General features: G+C 49.3%; 1 protein-coding gene across 2 annotated transcripts in view; it reads left to right on the plus strand.

Annotated features, from left to right (window-relative positions):
• Morn5 (MORN repeat containing 5) overlaps positions 1 to 21,990 on the plus strand; it is a 33,970-nt gene that overhangs the window by 8,427 nt on the left and 3,553 nt on the right. For both annotated transcript variants that reach the window (XM_050126813.1, XM_050126812.1), the window contains exons 3-4: positions 789 to 900; positions 2,926 to 3,057. In XM_050126813.1, the coding sequence (XP_049982770.1) occupies positions 789 to 900; positions 2,926 to 3,057 (244 nt within the window). The remainder of the gene's footprint in view (positions 1 to 788; positions 901 to 2,925; positions 3,058 to 21,990) is intronic.

A 21,990-nucleotide genomic window follows, 5' to 3' on the forward strand; every position in this document is an offset into this window, starting at 1 on the left:
GCCTAGGCTGATGTGCTCTTTACATCCTGAGGTTTCCTTTAGCTCTGAAGCAGCACGAACAGAATGCACACATCTGGGCAGGAGGCTGTGGCTCCTGGCTCTGGCTTTTCCAGCTACAATAATAATAAAAGGAAAAACAGCATGTGCAAGTGTTCCTTTGTGGGTATCAGAGCACTCAGAGGAGGAGAGTGATCAGGAGGGCATGGCAGACAGACAGAGTCTGGCTCATGAGATAATGGAAGCCGGGCCACAGTGTATCCTCTGAAGGCTGGAGGCCCAGAGAAGCCAGAGCTGTAGTTCTTGTCCAAACTGAAATCAGAGACTCTCGAGAGGCAGAGGCCAGGTGTGCTGATGTACAAGGCCAAGATGAAATGGGCATCCCAGGACAGCTGAGAGCAAGTGGTCCTTCCTCTGCCCCATCTTCTGATCAGGTCTTTCACAGTGCCCATCTGTATGGGCGAGGGTGATCTCTGTACTCAGTCTGTCAACTCAAATGCTAATCTCTTTGGAAAACACACACACCTCCCAGATAAGCTTGGCACATACCTATCTCACCAAATTCCCAGCCACCCGTGTTAGGGGGATACTGTCATCCTAATCCTATCAATGAGGAACCTGGTCCGAGCCTAGGCCACCTGCCCAGCTCCATGCAGTCGCCATGACTTCTGCATCATACATAGGCTGGGTGCAGTACCTCTGTCTCCCCTAATCTTCACAACCATGGCCATTGTGGCAGCTGTCACTGTTTCCTTGGTAACAAGGCTTTGGTATCCTCTGGTTCCTTCCAGGGCAAGTACACCTTTGCTGATGGGCTGCAGTATGAGGACAAACATTGGCATTACTGCGACAGTTATGACCGGAGATTCCACACCGAGATCTGCTACGGCCTGAAGCCCTCAGGTAGCACATCCACAGCCAGAGAAAGGTGGAAGGCACCTGAAATGAATGCCTGGTCCCCACTGAACCTTCCTGAGGGGAAGATGGATGCAGCAGGCTCAGGAGAGCCACAGGACCCAGTCTTCACATCTCAGGCCCCTGGGCTGGCCAAGGGGAGGAGACCAAGGAACCCCACTTCTCTGTGCCTCCACTTTCCCCATCCAAGTCAGGGAAGCAGTGTTTTCTGCCTTACAAGTCCATTGCCAATAAGAAAATTTGTACCTGGAATGGTGCTTTGCATGCATGTCAGGTGTATGGCACACGACAGCTGTCATGCTAAAAATATGTAAGCATTACAGCACAAGAGGGTGGGAAAGGGGGGACACAGGCCGACGGGACATGTGCTCGTGGGCTGGGTCCCTCCAGTCCCTGTCTTCTCTTAGACTGTTTAGGGTGCCCCATCTGGTCACTCTTCCCTGCCCTGCCTCACAGGGGAGAAAATCGAGAGCATCTCTAAGATGGCAACTCGACTGAGGCGTTCAGCAATCATTGCCAATACACATGTGTTTTGGTCAGGGTCAAGTGTATAATTAGACAACATTCAAGCATTGCTTTTGTGTGATGCAGATATGCAAGCACGGCATGGTGGGCATTCGACTTTCTGCTCAGAGAAAGGGAAATTCAGGACTTAATATTAAAAAGAACATTCCAGCATCCCTCTTTACTCCAGTCATGGCATTCCAAGACTTAAAATGTCTGTATGTCCCTTCCTTCCTGGGGAAGTGCCCCTGACTTAGGGATCAGACTCAGACCCACTCCTTCCCTCCTGTGTCACTTGGCACCCAGGGCCTAGAGCCTGGCAGCTTCCTAGCTAGCTTGCACTGGGCCTGTTACTCAGCCTCTGATGTGAGTTCCCTCTGTAAGAAGGGGCTACTCTGAGGATTACCTGAGACAGGAGGAGCCAAATGTCTAGTACACAAGAAACAATGAATGGTACTACTGATGTGGGATTCCCCTCTGTATGCTGTGAACCACTGGTTAATGAATAAAGCTGCTTTGGCCTGTGTCAGGGCAGGATAGAGCTAGGCAGGAAAACTAAACTGAATGCTGGGAATAAGAAGACAGAGTCAGAGAGATGCCATGTAGCTGCTGAAGGAGATAGATGCCCACAAACCTTACTAGTAAGCCATGAGACTCGTGGTAAAATACAAAATAATATAAATGGGTTAATTTAAGACATAAGAGCTAGCTAGCAATGTGCTTAAGTGATCGGCCAAGCAGTGTTGTAATGAATACAGTGTCTGTGTGACTATTTCGGGTCTGGGGGGCTGGGACAAGCAAGCAGACTCCGCCTACAGTACCACTGTGGCTATTTCGGATAAAGTCTAGGTGCAGACCTCTGTTTGCCCTTTCCTGGTGACCTCCCTCTCTAGGTTCTGTCCTTAGGTTTCCTGGAGTGTGGCCAGGAGTTCACACCTGTGGCCTCTGTTCTGCGTGTGGTCAAAGGTTCACACGGGTCCTGCGTGTGATCAAGGCTTCACATCTATGGCCTCTGTCCTGTGATCAAGGGTTCACACCCATGGCCTCTGTCCTGCGTGTGATCAAGGGTTCACACCCGTGGCCTCTGTCCTGCGTGTGATCAAGGGTTCACACCTATGGCCTCTGTCCTGCGTGTGACCAAGGGCTCACACCTGTGGCCTCTGTCCTGCGTGTGACCAAGGGCTCACACCTGTGGCCTCTGTCCACACACTGGCTAGCCCTCTTGAATCTACTCTCCTGGCCATCTCTGACTCACCCCCAGGTTTCTCTGACTTCAGAACTTTATCATGGTGGCCCAGGAAATGGATGAGGATGATATCAGAGAAGGCAAGGGTCCAGCTCCCAAGGCCCTGCTCACTGCCCCGTTTTCAAATGCTCCCTGGGCCCTGTTCCCGATGACTTTGCTCCTGGCCCTGCAAAAGTAGCCTTTGGTCCCACAGCCACATGAACAACAGCTGGGGGTGCACATGACCTTGGTGATATACTACCTGTCCTTTGTGCCTCCTTAAGGTATCTCTCAGCTCACCAACATGGACCCACCTAGAAAAATCCCCATTGGCTGCTATGACTGTGGCGATGGCTTCTACGACCCCAGGACCAGAGTCATCAAGGATTACCGTAGCCGCTTTCTGAGAAATGCAGGTAGGTGTATGCTGACACTGTGGACATGCTTTCTCTTCACCTGCGGGGATAACCGCACACATGTGCATGCATGTGTGTGAATATATTAAGAAAGAGATGAATATGGTCATCTGGATGTCCCGTTGACCTCAAAGCTGGCAGGTCTGTGTACGGCCAGAGTGAGAGCACGGAAGTGTGTGCTGAAAGAGAAAGGCTCTTCTTTCTGTAAGCGTCCCTTCATCAGCATTAGTAGACTCCTGCTGTGTTCTAGATGCCATGCTTGGCACTGGGTGTAGCAGAGAGAAGCTACATCCCAGCCCCTTCCTGCTGGAGCTGATGCTCCCATGGGCAGTAGAGAAAACGACAGATAACTGATTGCATCATGGAGCAGGCCATCAGAAGGAAGACATGGCCCTAGAAGTGGAAGGGTGGGGGCACCATGAAGGAGTAGTTTAGGGTCCCTAGTCCAGAGGTTTTGAGAAGAACATGGCATCTCAGTCGGCACCTAGGAATTGACCCTGGACATGGAGAGGAGCTTGTCAGTCAGTGGGAAAGCACAGGCCAAAAAGCAGTGACTCCGTGTAGTCCAGGAAAGCTGGCTGGCTGGCTGGCCCCTCGGCTAGCTGGTGCATACAGAACTTCATTTCAGTGAGAGACCCCAAGGCTGATAAGACTTCACAGTGACCTAACTCTCAGGAGGCAGTGTACAAATAAAAATATGAGTGTTTCCTATAATTCATGGGGTCACAGTTGTCTTCCTGGGGTCATAGTCCCACTACAGTACTGATAGCTATGTCCTTCTCAAAGACATGCAAACATCTGTAGACATGCATGCGTGTGCACACATACAGAGAGAGAGAGAGAGAGAGAGAGAGAGAGAGAGAGAGAGAGAGAGAGAGAGAAGGAGGGGTGTATATATGTTTAAGGGATTTGCAGTCTGTGGAGAAGCTCTCTGTGTGAGGAAATATCTAGTAGAACAGAATGGCTCCACGGCAGTGAACAGCATCCCCTTCCCACAGGGACATCACTCAGTCAGTGGGGATGCAGAATGTTGCCAATAGGGCTGGCATGAGAGCCAGGGAAGCATCTGCTGATCCCAAGGCTGGAATCCAGAACCGCTTTGAAAAGAGCATACGGAATGCTGAGATCCAGGGCCCAGCGACTCCCCTTCTTGTGGGGACACTGTGCCTCAGGACCAAGTGAGCCCGTGCTAAACAGCGTGACTTCCCCAAGGGCCTATCGAAGGCTAGTGTCCCTCTCTCATTTATTTCAGCTGTAAATGCCTATTTCTGTCGCCATTTGCCTAATGGTCACAGGGTCTATGTGAAAGGAACTCTCACCTCCACTTGCATTCAGGACTTGTTAAGAAAATAGGAAGAAGTGGCTGTCGGGAGCTTGGCTAAAAGGCTAGCACCAAGAAAGCACCAGTAGAACATGGAGACAACAGAGAAAGTCACACATGGAGCAGCCTCACCTCTGGGCCTAGGGCAAAGGGCAACAGTGGGGGTCACAGGAAGTGAGTGGAGGTACTAAGGAACTCTGAGAAGAGGGCATTGTCAGGCTGCAGCTGAGCTCCAAGCGGGCACTGCTCATTGGAGTCTGTGAGGAGTGCAATGATGCTGTTTCTGGAAGTGTAGGAAAAAAATGTCATTGGGCGGGAAATGCCACTTCTAAGAAACATTAGTGTGAACAGCAAACAAAACAGAAAGGAACCAGAGAACTGGCTGGCAAAGTGCAAACGTGCCCTGCTGCCGTGCCCGCCCCCACTACACTGAGCAGAGCGTGAATGTACCTCCACTGCTGTGCCCCCCACTACACTGAGCAGAGCGTGAATGTACCTCCACTGCTGTGCCCCCCACTACACGGAGCAGAGCGTGAATGTACCTCCACAACCCAGTCTTCTGTCACAATGCTCCTAAGCAGGTGCGCTCTTCTACAGATGTTAAAACTTCCCGATAAAGGTGTGTCCTCTGTGCCCCAGTTGGTATGGAACATGAGGCTACCACATGCTGTCAACAAGCTGAACTGTCCTTTCTAGAAATACAGATACTGGCACCCTTTCGTCACATGGGGAGATAGACACTCAAAGACCCTAGACCCATGATCAACTAATATTACTTTCTAATCAGTCCTGCTTAAAGAACCTATAACCAGCCAGCCACTGTCAATAATCCTTCTATGAAACAATTTGGGGGAGGTGAAGGCATATATAGGGGAGCACAAGGAAGACCAATGCTGTGGGCGCAGAAGACTACAGGCAGAAACACGGGTGAGACTGCCATCACCACATCTTTGACTGACCATGAAGCTGAACATAACATTCATGAGCTCTTTCTTCCACTTCACCCCAGGTCCTGTTAGCCTCCAGCTTTATATTTCCTCTGGTCTCACTTTTGTGTTTGTTTGTTTGTTTAATCTGGCAAGGTTACTTAAACTGTCATTTCAAAGGGTCTGAATCCTGACAAGACCTGCCAAAAAGTCCAAACAGAAACACTCTGGCTGTTGGTTGATTCTATTTTTGTTACGTTTCTATCAGCAGTGGAAGTGTTAAGGAGTGTGGAGAACCCCTGGGTTCTATGTAGTGGTTCCTTTGTCCAACTGTATAACAGCAACCCAGTTAGCCTGTAACCAGTGACTCCAGCCTGTCTAGTGCTCTCCTCCATGCTAAACTCTGTTGCGAGTCTTTCTCTGTCCTGCCAGCCAGCTCCCAAATAACTACACAGAGACTTATTAATTGTGTAAACTCAGCCAATAGCTTAGGCTCTCTTCTAACTAGCTCTTACAACTTAAATTAACCCATTTCTATTCATCTACGTGCTGCCACGTAGCTCATGACTTTTACCTCGTTGCCTACATGTCAGGCTTTCTCCATGACTCTGCCTTTCTTCTTCCCAGTATCCTCTGTGCCTAAAAGTCCTGCCTAGCTATTGGTCATTCAACTCTGTATTAAACCAACCAGAGTGACACATCTTCACAGTGTACAAAATGATCATTTCATAGCAAAGCTCATTGGAGCCACGCTGCATCACCTGACAGGACCACCCCCTTGAGAACTGAGATCTGTAAACCAGTGAAGTTGAAGCTGCAGGGCAAACATTCTTCCTAAAGCCTGGGCCAGTGCAGCAGGCATGCCTTGGCACTGAACACAGGGCTAGCATACAGTGGTGCTCATTAAATAGGTATGAAGCAGGGCCGGGTGTATCTCAAGGTAGACAGCATTTGTCTAGTATGCACGAAGCCTTCATTTCAATCCTGAGGGCAACAAAAAAAGTAAGGATATGTAAACCAGATAAATCAAGGAATGAATGTGAACTATGAACCTCTACCCTGGGGGTGGGGGCAGGGGAATATATTTCTTGCATGTCTCTAATGTGTTTGACTATGAAATTTGCTGGGAAGTGGGTCAGTGGGAGCATTTTGCAGAAGTAGGGCAGTATGAAGTCTATTCTGGAACATTCCAGAGTGTGATGTGTTTGTTAAATCTTTCTATGGTTAGTGTAGAATGCAAGAGATTCATTTGATGCTTTTAAAGGTTTGAATTGTATTCCAGTCCCGTTTCCCCAGAGTAGCATCCTTCTCCAGTGAAGAGTCACGGCCTGATGTTCATGACAGACCCAGAAGCACACATTTGCAATGTAATGGGCAGGACTTTTGACTAAGTGGGAGATGAAGGAAAGGGAAACATGATACAGAGAACAGGGCTCACAGAGGTGGAAGCAGGAGAACCAAGAGGACAAGACAATACTCACACATAGCAAGTTTGAGGCCAGCCTGGTCAGATGTGTTTAAACCAACAATGGATACATACTGATTACACTAGCAGGAGAGTCAGGGAGGGGCACACTAGTCAGAGAGAATATGTAAAGACACAGAGGCATAGAAACATGCCGTGACCGAGTAACCAGAGTGTTCCAGAGAAGCCTTTCTTGGTCGTGTACTCAAACATTTTGGGACTCTTGGAGGGTGGACACCAATGTTTTGCACACTTGTTATGTGTCTGGATCTAGGCTAGGTATGGTGGTAGCAGTGCCCCAGAATCTTCTCCAGTGGAGCAGGAAGGACTGCTGAGGAAGTGATCCTTACAGTACAGAGCTGCTGCCAGCACACAGGAGGGACAGCCGACCCTGGAGGCCAGCACACAGGAGGGACAGCCCACCCTGGAGGCCAGCAGGCCAGGGCGGTCTCACAGAACACCTCTGAAACCAACACAAGAGCAGAGAGACACAGCGGGGCTGGGAGGAGCAGGGGACAGCATGTGCAAAGGTTAGAGTTGGGAGAGAGTGTCTGCCACCTGGGAACCTCAGTGACAGGAGCATGGTGGGGGTAGGGTGGACAAGGACTAGAGGAAGGGAATGTTTCAGACTGATTTGTCCTTTAGAAAGACCCATTACACAGAAAAGAAAGGGCAAAAGAGTTAAGTTTAGGTAGGAAATCCTTCTGGTAAGATGGTGGGTGGGAGAGAGCAACTGAAAGGACCCTGGTAGGCCCAGGCTGGTGACCCATAAAACCTGGGTTACAGTTCTGGCCCCAGTTCTCTGAATGTAAGCCACCATGAGGATGCTCTTCACTGCTGAGCCATCTCTCCAGCCCAAGAGATGCCTTTCCTAGCTGGGGACTGTGGCACCCGCCACACTCAGTTACTGTGAAATTAACTTTTCTTTTGAGGCAAAGCCTTGCTATGTTGCTCAGGCTGGCCTTGAACTCCTGGGCTCAAACACATCTCTTGCTTCATCCTTCCAAGTAGCTAGCATCACAGGCATGCAAGCTGTGCTAGGCTTTTAGTGATAATTTAAATCCACCCTTCTACTCACTAAAAAGGTTTACAAACCTCCAGCATTCCAGGATATGAGCGGGCGACCTGGGCTCTCCTGAGTTTGGCTTTAGGCTATGTCAGTTAGTTTTCATTATCAACTTGGCAAAATTGAGTCCTCTGGGAGGAGAGTGTCGCTGGGGATGTGTCTATGAGGAGTTACATTAATACCTACTTGAGATGAGCTGACCTTTCTCCTGTGGGTGGCACCATTCCCTGGGCAAGGCTATGTAAGAGTGGAGCCAGCAGGCTGAGCACCATGGTGGGTGCGCCCAGCTCTCCCGGGCTCTTGCCTCCTGACTTCGCCTGGACTATAACCCAGACTGTGGGCCCTGTGGAGTCTTCCTACCTCAAGTTGCTTTTGTCACAGCAGCAGGGAAAGGCACGGGCCCTGAGGCACATCAGGAGTGTTTACTCCCGATGACCGCACACGTGACACAGCCCGTGTGCATATGCCTACTGCACACACGCAATGCTCAGTGTTTTCTAGTCTGCTCTTTGGTAGGTGCTGGCTGCTCGGCACTATGCTGACTTCACAGCTCTCTCCAAGGACTGCCAGAGGTGGCCTTTGCTGGCTCCGCCTGCCTCGCTCTCCTCTAAGGTCACACAGGCTTCCCAGCAGTGCTTAGCCTGTGACAGTGGGAGCTCATGAGGTCATGGACTGGGCGACTATGTCTGTCATCACCGTTCCTGGCATCTCACGGGTCCCATGAGCAGATCACGTCTTTGTAAAAGAAAAGGCAGGCAGGTAGCGCCCCTCCTCTCACATCTCACGTGTTCTCCTTCTGAGATTCAAAGTTCAGTTCTCACACATAATAGACAACTTGCTATTTTGAATGAAAGCAATCGTTATATTTCTACATGGTGCCAAGGTTTCAAATCATCTCACTGGCCAACATAGGGTCATAATGTGGGGACTCAGGCCATATCTGATCTGCAGGGTTTGTGTTTCTTGGTCTAATGTTTGAGCTTGGGCTTAGCTGCTAGGTGGGCACACAGTACTCAGGTCCCTGCTGTATAGCTAGACGCCTTAGCCATTTCTGTCCGCCTCTCAGCTTCTGCTCGTGTGCTGCCTCAAGCCTCATGAACGCCTCCATATGTACATGCTGGCATCTGGAACGGAGGCAGGAGATGTCCTGAGATGAGAGTGTCAGGTCTCAGAGTGGCAGGCAGGCTGGAGGCACTGGAACTATTCCATCTCCCCATTAGTGACCTTTCCATTCCTCCCTGGAGCTTCCTGTCTTAGAACAGTAACTAGTAAGTGATAGCCACTGGGCACAGTTAGTGCACGCCCCTCTCAGTACAGCAAACACAACAAACCAGGCTTGTTTAGGACCTTCTGTCCCATGAGAGGCCTAAGGACTGGGAGAGGGGCTGTAGCTATTAAAGACGCAGGGCCTAGAACCCCATCAATGGTAGGTGAGCTGTGTGATCATGGATACCTCACTTTGTGCTCTAAGAGCCTCAGTTTCCTCATCTATGAAATGGGTATTGTGGTAACATCTCTCTGGAGGATCTGCGGGGCAAAGGGAGAATAAGTACATGACTAGGCAGCCCAGCACCTGGCCCCACAGGTGTTCAGTGATTGGCGGCTCGAGGCCGCCATCACTATGGTGATTACTGACTCAGGCTGGAGGAAAGAGGAGTAAGTAGGGCCCTGGGGCTTATTATGTTTTCTCTGGATGCTAAGGAGCAAAGAAGTCTCTTGGGAGACAAGTGTGATTGGCTATGCTAATTTTGCTGCCTCCTCCCTGTTCAGCCTGGGAAACAAAATGCTACTGGGAGCTAGGGTCCAGGTCTGGGTTCACCTTCCCCATCCTGTGTTCTATACCATGTTCAAGTCCACCCAGGCTACCAGCCATCCGAGAGTGAGCCGCAGCACAGACAGCCTTTCCCGCCTTCCTGCACCTGCCACAGACCTCCTCGTCCCTCAGCATTAGCAGGGAGCCAGGCCAGGAGGCCAGCATGATGTCACTTCAGGATGACTTCCCCCGCACACTCCCCTCTCAGGGGGCAAGGCTGGAAAGCTCCCTGGAGAGGAGGCTGGCCAGGCCCTGGGCTTTGGACTTCTCTCAGCTCTCACCCTCACCTTATCTCTAACAGGAGAACTCGCGTGACCTGTAGTTTACAGTGTGATGTCAGACAGGCTAGCAAGTTCCTTATGGGAGCCTGGAGAGATGTCTCAGTGGTTAGACCATTTGCTGCTCCTGCAGAGGACCCGTGTTCGAGTCCCAGCACCACATGGTGGCTCACAGCCCTCTCTGTAACTCCAGTTCCAGGAGATCTGACACCTTCTTCTGGATTGTGTGAGCACCAGGCAGGCATATACATACACATAAAATAAGTCTTTAAAAACAGAATTTGCTTCTGGTTGGTCACACAGCTGTTGACAAAGTTTGGTCCAAACCCAAAGCTTGTTTGCTGTAGTTCGGCTGTGGGCACAGCCCCTCAGAGCTCCAAGTGTTGAAGGGTCGGGGGCCCAGGGGGTGTTATCAGGAGGTGGAGCCCTAGGGGAGACCCTTAGGTCACTTGGGACATCCCATCACAAAAGTCTGTGAGACCTGGGTTCCAGTGCCACAGCCAACCCTTCACATGTCACCCTCCACTGAGATGCCACTCTCACCAGGTGGCAGCTTGGCACACTTGGCCGGGAACCTTTGACAACACAAGCTGAATAGACTTTCTCCCTCTGTGTCCACTGCCTGGCTGCTCTGTCCTAGGCACAGCACGCTGGTAAATACACTATTATTTTCTTCTTGTGAATGTGCACTAACTCGTTTCATGCTCATTGGCCTCTTAAGTCTGGGCATACATGAGTCATGGTTGTCCCTCTCCCAAACACAGTCACTGGAGCTCAGAAAGGCTCCCAAATGGATGAGAAGCCCCACTCTCGAGTCTTAAGACAAAACCACTACAGTCTCCCAATTAAGCGTAACCTTTTTAAAAAACTGGTCCTTTCTACACTTTGATCCGATGAGGAAGCATTTGAAGATATTCAGGTCAATTGCCTTTAATACGATGAAAAAACAAGAGATTAACTAGTGCTGCCCCCTCACCCATGTGCCGCCTTCACCTCAGGACCGATTAGCCAAAGTGACGTCGGCATTTTGTTCATGCATCTTTTTATGTGTCTGTTGCTCACCTCCGTAGCACTAGCAGGAATCATCTCTGAGAGTACTATGCCACTAATCCTCACTCCCCCTCCCAATTAATGACAACCCACGCGAGTCGCCGATGAAAGGCACATTATTAATATTCAAGGAAAAACCCTTGTAACCATTTTAACAGATACAGCTAACAATGAACTAAATTTGCTTTGTGCAAGACAGAGAGTGAGCATCCCAAATTAGTGTATGTAAAAGCTGAAATCCTTCCTGAAAGGTCTCAGTATCATCCCCAAAGAATATCCGATCAGCAGCAGTGCCGGCAAGATTCCCGCCAACATTATCCCCTTTGTTGTCTGCAGTGTAGAATCAAGCACATCTGGCAAATGTCCTGGCGCTCACAATCTCTCAAACGGCGTCTAATTCCCAGTGGTGAAAGAGAACGCCACTGCCTAATCGCGCTTCTCTTCAAAATAGCACCGACTTTTCTTCAATCAGAAACAATGGCTTGGTTTCATAAAAATATCACACGCTGGAGATTATTTGCAGAGAGGCCCATTTTACGCTTGAACCTGTGGGTCCCAGACAGAATTCAAAATTAAGACCATGGACCTCACTTGAATGTGTGCTTGGTTCAGTGGGCAGTGGGAAGAAGGGCTGTGACCTGGCCTGTGCTGTCTGGAGCCTTTGGGAGGAAGAGGAAGATGGTGGTAAGATCTACCACTGAGTGGACATCCACTCTCACGTAGGAGGAAGTCCTGCTGTCAGCCACATTTGACAAGCTGAGGCTCAGTGAGTTTAAAGAATCTCCCCCAGGAAATTCAGCACAGATGGGAGTCATATTCAGGCTCACCTGCATGCCAGGCCCGTTCACAGGGGACGGGCAACCACCCCAGGCAACTCTAGAATATGTCAGCTGCAGACTGTACACCTGAAAATGGAAGGCCAGTTTAGTCTTCAGAAGTTTAAACATCCCAGATGCTCAACAGAAGGGAACCAAGGGGCATGTGGGATGTGGGATGTTATGGCGGTTATGAGCACCCCTGCTGCATCCCAGGGATAGGCCTCCACCTCCCGTGACACCAGCAGGCTTGGCAAGTAGCTCTCCTGATCGTTCCCACTTCACAGATGGTGAGATGGAGGTGGGGTGGCTCGTGGTCAGCAGAGCTGGAATTAAGCCCAGGGCCAGCTTATTCCAAAGCTAAATAGCCATGGGGTTGGGGCTGGCTCTGAGTGAGAAGGCGGGGTTTGCTGGGGGGGGGGCTGGCTCTGAATGAGAAGGCGGCGTTTGCTGGTGGGGGAGCCAAGGGCCTTCCCAGCACCTGAGATGGAGCCGTCTGAGCTACAGATGGCCGCTTTGCTAAGATGGGTCCTCTGCTTACTTTATGCTCAAAATCTAGCTCAGAAAGAGAGTCCTCCAGGGCTATAGAAAGTCAAGACTCCCCTCATCTTGAAGCAGCTGCTTCCCCCAAGATGACCAACCCCAGGCCTGACCCTCACACTGTCAACCATGGTCCGTCCAGCCAGGGCTAGAACCCTGAATTTCCACTGACAGCTGCAGCTTCTGCCCCAAACCCAGGCTATCTCTCGGTGGAGCCTCCCTGGGGTTTTCTGTAAGTGGGCCAGTGAGGCTCCCGCACGGCCACTCCCACTGCTAGCTCTCTAACAAGACAAAAGGCAATTTACCCAAATGTTATAATCACCTGGAGGCTGGCACGCAGGGGCATCCCTGCTTTATCTGTGGCATTGTCAGCAGCACCATAATGAAGGCTTTGTAGAGGGATAATATCACACTTGGAACTGCCAGATAAAATGCCCTTACAGAGCACACATCCCTCCTAGCAGACGTGGATATGAGCCGTCAGCAGAAGGGACACGGAAGCCTCTACTGTGCCAGAAGCTTAGCCCATCCCCAGCCTTTGAGGAATGCTATTTTCCCTACTTGACAGATGGGAAAACTGAGGCCCAGGGAGTATGTTATTTGCTAACAATTATGCCTCTGTTAAATGGAAGAGCCAGCATTTGAACCCAGGTCTCTCTGATAACATAGGTAAAGCTATGGGGCCCTCTTCCCAAACAGAAGTTGGCCTAGGAAGGGTAAGACTGGTCCATTTGAAAGCTACCCACGGGTCCCTGCCAAGATCCATGCTTGGTAATGACAGCCTGCCCTGCTTGCTGCCCCTTCCTGACCTACAGAACTGCCCACTGTCACTCTCTCTTGGAAATCCCCTTTCCAACTGCGGGACCAAGGACTGTGCTAACAATGCTTCCCTGCCCCCAGGGCAGCCTCCTGAAGGCATCCAGAGGCCATAGCTTCCCCTTCCGCAGCTGGAATCAGCCTGGCCAGCATGGTTTGTTTTGTCTCCTTTAATGGAAGTTAGTGCAAGGCCAGAACCCATGGGCAGAAGCCTCATCTCTCTTCCTCAGTTCAGCTCTGGAAGTCAGGGAGGGTACTTAGCTGAAGCCCATACCTAGATCTGAGGGCCGCTAGAGCCACAGGGCAACTCTTGGAGATGCACTGCGATCTTTGAGCAGGTGGCTTGCCTTCTCTGAAATGCAGAGTCCTGTGAAAGATGGGAGTAATAGAGGACCTGTCATATAGAGTTACAGTGAGCATGAAACTGGTGCAGGCAGTCTAGGGAACAGAGCATGCTTCTGCTCATGGGGCAGTACATGCCATGATCACGGGAATGATGATTTTGTACCACAGATAGAAAGTCGAAAACAGGTACGTCCTTCACACCACACAGCCAGAGAGCCAGAGTTCCCTAGCAGGCTAGTCTCTGGCCTCCACCCACCTGCTTTTGATACTGCTTTGAAAACTGAACCTGTGGCCTGCTGTTCCCAGATCTCTCCTTGGTGTTTGGTTTTGGGGTACAGGCCTCTCATCTTCATCCTTTCTTATCAACCATCAGATCCTCTGACACCCGAGACTTGGGTCTTCGCTTTTCTCCTGTGTACATGAGGGCTTCATATGACAGCGCAGAGCTTTCCCCAAAACCTCAGATCAGAGCAGGATGGAGAAAGGCAGAGACCGGAAGCCTGGGGCCTTCAGGGAGCCCCGTGCTCAAATGAACCACAAATGACACGTGGAAGGCAGTCCAACACACTTCCATGTGGCCTGTGATGTTCATGTTCATATTTAATTTAAAATATTGAGTATGAGGTTCTTTCTTCCAAAACTAAGAATGCCCTCATTTCTCGGGTGCCCAGAGCTGCAACAGCAGTGAGCTAAATGTGACTGTGTCCTGTGTGGTTGAGATAATGGCCCAGAAAATGAGGTGCTAAGGCTGACCTTCAAGAGCAAGAGATGGGGTTTGTTAAAAGAAAGGGAAGGAACAGTAGGGGGTCCTCAGATTTAGCACTCTGACCTGCTTGTGTGTTAGAGGCTGGGGGAGGACTCAAGGGGGCTTCCCAAAGCAGTGATGTCCAGCAGGGCTTTGATGGGTGTGTCCAAGAGGGTCTGAGCTGTGTGTTCGAGACAGAGGATGAAGTGAGTGAATGCTGGTTAGGGTGTTTGACTTCCATCCCTCAGTCAGTGAACAGTTAGGGCCAGAGCTGCAGAAGGGCTTCTCAGGAAGTGGGGCATGGCCACACCACAGGCTGCAGGGATGAAGACAGATGTGGCTGTCGCTGCACCACATCTGTCGCTGGTGAGCCTGTGGAGAGGCTTTGGTTCTGAGCCTGAAACCCCTCCCCTGTGATCCAGAGATGGTAACATTGACCTGCAAAACCAGTGTCGAAGAATAGTTCCCATCCCTCCTGTTTGTCTCAGCCACCCCAGCCTAATCTAGCCTCTGCCAGCTGTACACTGGCTTCCACCATCCACGTAAACCAGAGATCACGGCAAAAGGAGCAGATGCTATGAAATCAGGCTGCCAGGGTGACCTTGGCTCTGGTACTCAGCTTTGCTGAATTGTCTTATTACTATAGCAGGCATTTCAATTATTAGTGCTCAAATAGTAAAGGTAGGGAAGCAGGAAGAATAGTGTGGTACCAACAGTGTGAGTCTCCTGCACCCTCCACTCAGCATGCACTTGCTCTGGGGTGGGAGAGAGGCCAGGTGTGCAGTCCCCACTCCTGAATGCCTCCTGTCCACACTGGACACAGATGATGGTTCTAGACTAGTATCACTCACAAGCACAAGTCATGTGTGTTTCGTCACCTCAACAACAGGTTCTCTTCTTTGTTCCAACGTGGTCAAAAACTGTGGCACTCAGAGAAGTGTCCTTCTAGCCTAGGGCCTTCCTAAAGAACTTCTAAGGTTTTTTTTTTTTTTTTTTTTTTTTTTTTTTTTTTTTTTTTTTTTTTTTTTTTTTTTTTTTTTGGTCTCGGGGCACTTTTCCCCTTACCCAGCAACTGAAGCACTCACAACTTCCACCCTAAGCCACATCAGCCAGATTTTCAGAAGCATCCATGAGGTCCACTGAGGGAGGGCATGTGTTCCTGGGGTGCCCAGCACCTGGCCCCAGATAAATTCTGAGATTCCTGAGATTCTTAATTCTCCTGTCCCCAATGAGAGCTCCTAAGGCCTCTATCCCCATCATTTCAATATATTAAAACAAAATACAAGCTCTGTTTACTGTTGGGTCTCTCCAACTCTTCATGGTCCATTATTTGACTGCAGTTCTGTTATACTAGCTCTGATTTCTTGGGAGGGGTATGTACAGCACAGAATTCTGGCAAAATGAAGAAACAGCCTGCAAATAGATTTCAAGGATAATAAAATTGTTTTGATTTCTACAGTTAATAACTAATCAAGTTTGAATGCATTAATTATAATATTTATTTATTTCAGTCTTACCATTTCCTTTTTTATTTCCAAGCCTCTTATATCTGAATGGGCCTTGGCAAGCTTGAGGATGCTGGGTTCTGCAGCTCTGGTTACCAAGGGGTGATGTGGTTTGTCCTAATCCACTCCCAAGAGGATACTTCACTACAAGGAGAGACAAGAGCAGCCTATGGCTTCTCACCTGCCTGCAGCAGGGTCTGCCTGGGCAGGGACTTCTCAGTCAATATTGACAGTACTGAGGTCTTCGCCTCTGGCCACCACCACCACCAGAAAAGTTCCAAGTCTTTTTGTTGGGAGTTGTGAAAGGAATGCTAGGGCATAGTGGCATTGGTCCACCTCCACCATCTCATGCATTTGTCATTTGTACTGAAGGTGGGGCAGGGCTATGGGGTGGATGCCTGCCATGGGCTGAACGTCTAATTTGATTTGTAACTCCATCCCCATCTGGACTCCTGTTGGCATTGACCCCAGGAGTAAAGGGCAGTGTCCTGTGACAGATGCTCTCTGTCCCAGAGCCTGGCCTGGCCCCGGACCCACTGCCAGCCTGGCATGACGAGGTTGGCTGTTCAGGTTGGCAGTGTCTCTTCCCTGTATTTGTGATCCCATACACTCCAACTTCAGATACATCCCCACTGCCACAGTCAGCCAGCTCCACGCAGTGTGCCACACATACACCAGAGTTCCATGCATTACAGTGTGTTCCTTCCACCCTCAAACATAACCACTGGCACACTCACAGGCACACAGTAGAATGGGCATTTGTTCCCTACACACAATAGCAGCTTCACTGAGCCTCCCACTCTGCACCAATGGAGTGAAGAAGGTCACTACATCTCCTAAGCTTTCCTTATGGTAAGCGATGCAGTACCTTCTCTCGTTGAGGAGGGATGAATGTACACACACACGCACAGACACATACATATACACACACTCACACCCCCCCCACACCACATGCACACACACATGCACTCACACACACACACACACACACTCACATGCACACACAAAGCTCAGCCCCACTTGGCTCTGGCCTAGGCTGCCCTCCCTCCCTGAGGTCTGCTGCTTTGTTCATTCTGGGTCTCCTCCCTTTCCCAGTCCACACCCCTCCCCTTACACTAGTGGAATTTGCATAGGAGTGGTGACCACAGGGTTACATAACCCAAAGGTGTGCCAAGAGCCCAGCTTGTGGGTGCCCAGTGACCCCAATTTACCTGTTTGCCCACCACAGCTTACCTGCCCCAACCTGTCCTCTTAGCTTTGAACAGAACTCATTAGCTGAGCTGTACCTCTTGATCCTCTTGGTGCCTATTCTGAGTAAAGACCTCCTCCCTGTGGTTCCCCTCACCCCATATCTGGCAGGGACCCAGAAGTCCCAAGGGTACACTGGTGAGTCCCTTAGGGAACACACCCTTGCAATCATCCAGTTTGGGAATTAAGGACCCACTGGAACAATGTCTAGCTTTCACCTCCTCAGTGTTCATGGAGCACCCTTCTTCCCGGCTAGACTTCCCCTGCCTTCTGTAGGAGGTCTGGTTCAACCCACCATGCAGATGGGATCCTGCCTCAGAAGTGGAGAAGGGCTGCTCACCCAGCAAGTGGGTGGCTCTTCATCTGACCCAGGTCTGTCTAGTTCAGAAGTCCTACCTTGTAAAGACAACTAACTTCTGGCTTCTCTCTGGGTCTTTGGCATTCCCTGTGCACCAAGAGTTGTCCTAAGCATGTTACAGACATGACTTCATGGCAAAGCTTCCTGGTAGAGACATTTTTAGAGGGGCAAACAGGCCCAGCAAGGTGGCAACCTCTTGCCCAAAGTAGTGGCACAGAGCTCCAAAGCCATATTGTGTGTGTGAGTGTGTGCACTTCCTTGTGTGTTGTACACATAGAGGTCAGAGGTAACTGCAGTTACCTTCTTCTGTTGCTCTTTACCTTATTAGTTTTGAGGAAGGGTCTCTCATTGGACCTGGAGCTAGTCAGCAAGCTAGTTTCATCTAGACGGCAAAGCCAGCAAGCCTCAAGGATCCACCCATCCACCCTATCTACCGCAAAGTTACACACTTACACAGATGCTGGTGTCTGACCTCACGTCCTCACACTTGTCCCACTGAGCCATCTCTCCAGCCCTCAAAAGCCACACTCTTAACCAGCGTGCAGCCACACTGCCCCCCTCTCTGCTCTTCTTGCTTCAGTACCATGCTAACCTGCAGACTCAACTGCTGTCCCCTTCTGTGACCTGTGCACAGCTCGGCAGGCCTGGCCCATATCTGGCCTGTGCAGGCTGGTCCTTCTCCATCTTTGCTGGAAGGGAAATCATAGGCCAGTCAGGTTTGGCATTCCTGCAAATGGTTAGTCCTCAGGTATGATCCTCGGCCAGGTGGTGAAGCGCCCAACCTATGGCCTCAGGACACAAAAGGCAGCAGCTGCTAGCAGTCCTGGGCCTGTACTTGGCAACTTCCTACTATCTGAGGAGCTCCATTTGCCCAAGGAGGGAGGATATTCTTTTTTTTTTTTTTTTTTTTTTGATCTCAGTCCCAAAGAGTGAATCTATTACTTTTATGTCCCCAAGTTTACATTTCTTTATTCATTTGTTCACCATATAGTTAGTTATTAAGTACTTTAAATGTTCTGGGTCTGTGCTAGGCCCTGATGATGTATGTGGCTGCTGTTTGAAGCAACCATGACCTTGGCTTCATTGTCAGGGAGGTCTGGCATCCAGACAGGGCTTGTGAGGGTGGAGTGGAGGTGAGCATGAGGGCCCAGTCTACACACATCATGAGATCCTTTGTGTCCAGACAAGTAAATGCATAGGCCCCTTCCCAATCCATAGCCTTTACCACTATAGGAATTTAGACTTCTGAAAGAAATCTCAGAGCATCACACCTAGATCAACAGTTGCTTGTGTTAAAAGGAGTAATCTGATGTCTGGATTTAAAGTATACCACAGCTGGCTTGTTCTTGTTTAGGCCTTTTTGATTCTTTTTTTTTTTTCGCTGAAGACAGAACTTAAGTTTTCCTTGTGCCTATCAGGCGAGTATCCTACTCTGGTGTTTTAGAAGGTCCAGGTATCCCAGGCTAGCTGGAAACTTCCCTCTCTAGCTGCAGACTCCTGAGGCAAATCAGGATGGAAAAGGCTTATTCAGATTCACCTGGCAAAACATTTACTGGGCACCTACGTGTGCTGGGTACAGTGGTCCCTGCACCAAGAGCTTAGCTCTAGGCCAATGATTCCCAGCCTTCCCAATGCTGGGACCCTCTAATACAGTCCCTCATGTTATGGTGACCCAACCATAAAGTTATTTTTGTTGCTGCTTCGTAAGTGTATTTCTACTACCATTAGGAATCATAATGTAGGGTATCTGATATGCAACCCCCAAAGGGGGGGGTTCTAATGGAAAGGGCGGCATTACCTAAGAAAGGATGTTAGAAATCCGGTGTGAGGGCCAAGGGAGACAAACAGCGAATGTTTTCACTTGGGCAACTGGCTGTGCTCAGGGGTCTGGCTTCTCTTGGCGAGAATGTTATCTGATCAGTAAGGAGCACACTCGGTTTTCATGCATTTGGAAGAAACACCCATTTTATTTGAGAGCAGTTACAGTCACATGCCCAGTGTGAGGATCCTACAGCGATTCTCAGCACGCCACATGCCCACATCCTCTTATTCATAGCCACTGTTGTGTGACACACTTGGTAAACTAGTGCATTTGTACCAATACTAGTGTTGGTGAACTAATTTAACTAAGGTCTATGGCTTAATCCAATCCCCTTTCTTTCCCTCACGTCCACTCACACATGTAGTTGTATCTTTGTGGGCTCCTCTGAAGTGTGGCAGTTGCTCCAGCTTTTCTGTTTTATTTAGTGGGTTTTATTTGTTTTCAGATGGGGTCTCATTATGTAGCTCTGTCTGGTCTAGAATTCACTATGAGCCCAGACTAGACTCAGTCTCAGAGATCACCTCCCTCTGCTGCCTCAGTGCTGGGAATAAAGGTGTACACTACCATGCCTCACTAGGATTTTTGTGTTGGTTTGGGGGGCAGTTCTAAGGAGCACTGGTCATGTATTTTGTAGGATGTACCTTCATGCAGAAAGTTTAGATGATTCTCTTCCAATCAGACTGTGATTGTAGGGTTTGGGGAAGAAGCCCACAAAAGTAAGGGCCATTTCTATCCAAACAGAACCAGGAGACAGGTTCCCTGGAGTTTGCTTGCCACTGTCCTGAACCTTGGTCCTAGCTGAGGTCAGTTTCTGCATTGCAAAGTTACTGTGTGTGTGTGTGTGTGTGTGTGTGTGTGTGTGTGTGCACGCGCGGGCACGCGTGTGTTTTCTTCTCCTTTCTTTTGGGAGATGGTCACTCTGCAAGGCATCTATTCAGATTTTTGTGTATTTTTGCCAATATTTTGTGCTAGAATTTTTACTTTTTAGAAGTATAAAAACATTAGTGTTTTTGGGAACCTAAAAATCTTGTATTTCAATGAACAAAACACATAAAGATCACCAAGACATTATACTGCAGGGCAGGACAAAAAAGGCAAGGATTATTTAAACATTTTTCTGTGATCAGATCACATTAAGTAAACAAGATTTGGAAAACACCAAAAAACAGGAAGGAAAATCACACATCACAGAGTTACCCCAATTCATTTTATCACTTTAAATTTTTTTTGAGCCGCAATTTTACATGGAGTAGGGATTTCTGCATAAAAGTTCACAGATTTTTGTTGTGGGGAGGTGTTTTGTTTTGTTGCATCATCTTATTATTATGGCTTATTATCTCACCAAAAGCATTTCCCCTGTGTTGCCATATCGACTCCACAACTATTATTTTCGCTGGCTGCTAAATATCCCCTCCCCATGGCCTACAGTGAGAGCCCACTGCTTCCTCCCCACGCCAGAAGGTTGCTGGCAAGGACAGTATTTAGAAATCATTTGTTAAATGAATGAATAGACAACAAAGTAACCATTCCCTAATTTAGAAACCCACATCACTTTCTGTCCTCTTGATTCTAAACAGTATGGGGACAACTACGACATTGCTTCCTTAGGATGGTGTCCCAGAGTGGCATCACCATATCCAAAAACTTAGGATGATGTTAAATGCACCAAACCAGAAGTCTTCCCCTCCTGTTCCCACTTCCCTTTGCACCACCCACAACTCTGCCAAGGCTGATCATTTACAATTGATTAAAGAGTTCGTGGGGGTGTTTTCCCCATCTTTTTTTTTTTTTTTTGCTTTCTTCCCCTCCTCCTCCCCTCCTGCCAAAAAAGGAGGAAAATTACCCTAGAAGGTGAAGATGTTCTCAGACAATCATATTAACATATTCCAACAATCGCAATTTGCAAAATAGTAATCACTACTCTCGGGCTCCAGGAGGCATTAATCAAAGCTACAGGTTTAATTCCATTTTAAATATTGATGAAATGTGCTCAAGCAGCCTCACCCTGGCGTGGCAGGGCCAGGGGAACCAAGGAGGTGGAGGGAGGGTGGAGGAGCAGCTGCCCGAGGAAAGGCATCTGGGATTCAAATTGGTGGCTGTGCAGCCAGGTAGAGAGTAAACCAGTAGTGAAGAGGGCTCTTAAGTCCATTGCTGTCAATTTGTAACCATCAGGGAGGGGCCTGAGGACTGGTTCAGCACAATACACCCAGTTTGTCTGGTTTCAGGGGTTACCGCTGAAGAGGCTGCAGCTGCACTGATTCGAATAGCCTGGAGACTTCAGAACTGTAATTATCAACCAGGCTGCTCACAGTGTGGCGAAAGTGGGCTCCACCAGCGGTTAACTCCTTGTGTGCTGACAAATCAGCGCAGCACCCCACCACACACCCTTGGGTTGCCAGCCTTAGCGAGGATATTCAGACAGCCTGCTAGGGGAAACTGAGGCCCAAGGGCAGAACCTTGGTCATTCTCCCAAGGGCAGAACACATTCTCACTAGCAAGCCCTTTCTCTTAAGTCACATTGAGAAATACTGAAGGTAGGTAGGGGCTAGCGTGAGGGTCATCTACCAGGGGCTAGCGTGAGGGTCACCTACCAGGGGCTAGCGTGAGGGTCACCTACCAGGGGCTAGCTCTTGCAGAGGCAGCTTTGGCTCTCACATCATCAATTTTGCCCTGGGGTGAGAAGTTAAGCTGCAACCAAGAAGTTAGCCTTACAGCCAAGATGAACTTTGCTGAGATTCTAGAAGCTGGGATTCTAAAACCTCAGTTCTGGGACATGATCTCCCCAACCCCTGCTGTATTCTTACAGAGACCCAATGAGCT

This window comes from Alexandromys fortis, unplaced genomic scaffold (genome assembly GCF_014885135.2).
Source record: "Alexandromys fortis isolate MF-2015 unplaced genomic scaffold, M_Fortis_MF-2015_v1.1 scaffold_268, whole genome shotgun sequence".
Lineage (NCBI taxonomy): Eukaryota > Metazoa > Chordata > Mammalia > Rodentia > Cricetidae > Alexandromys > Alexandromys fortis.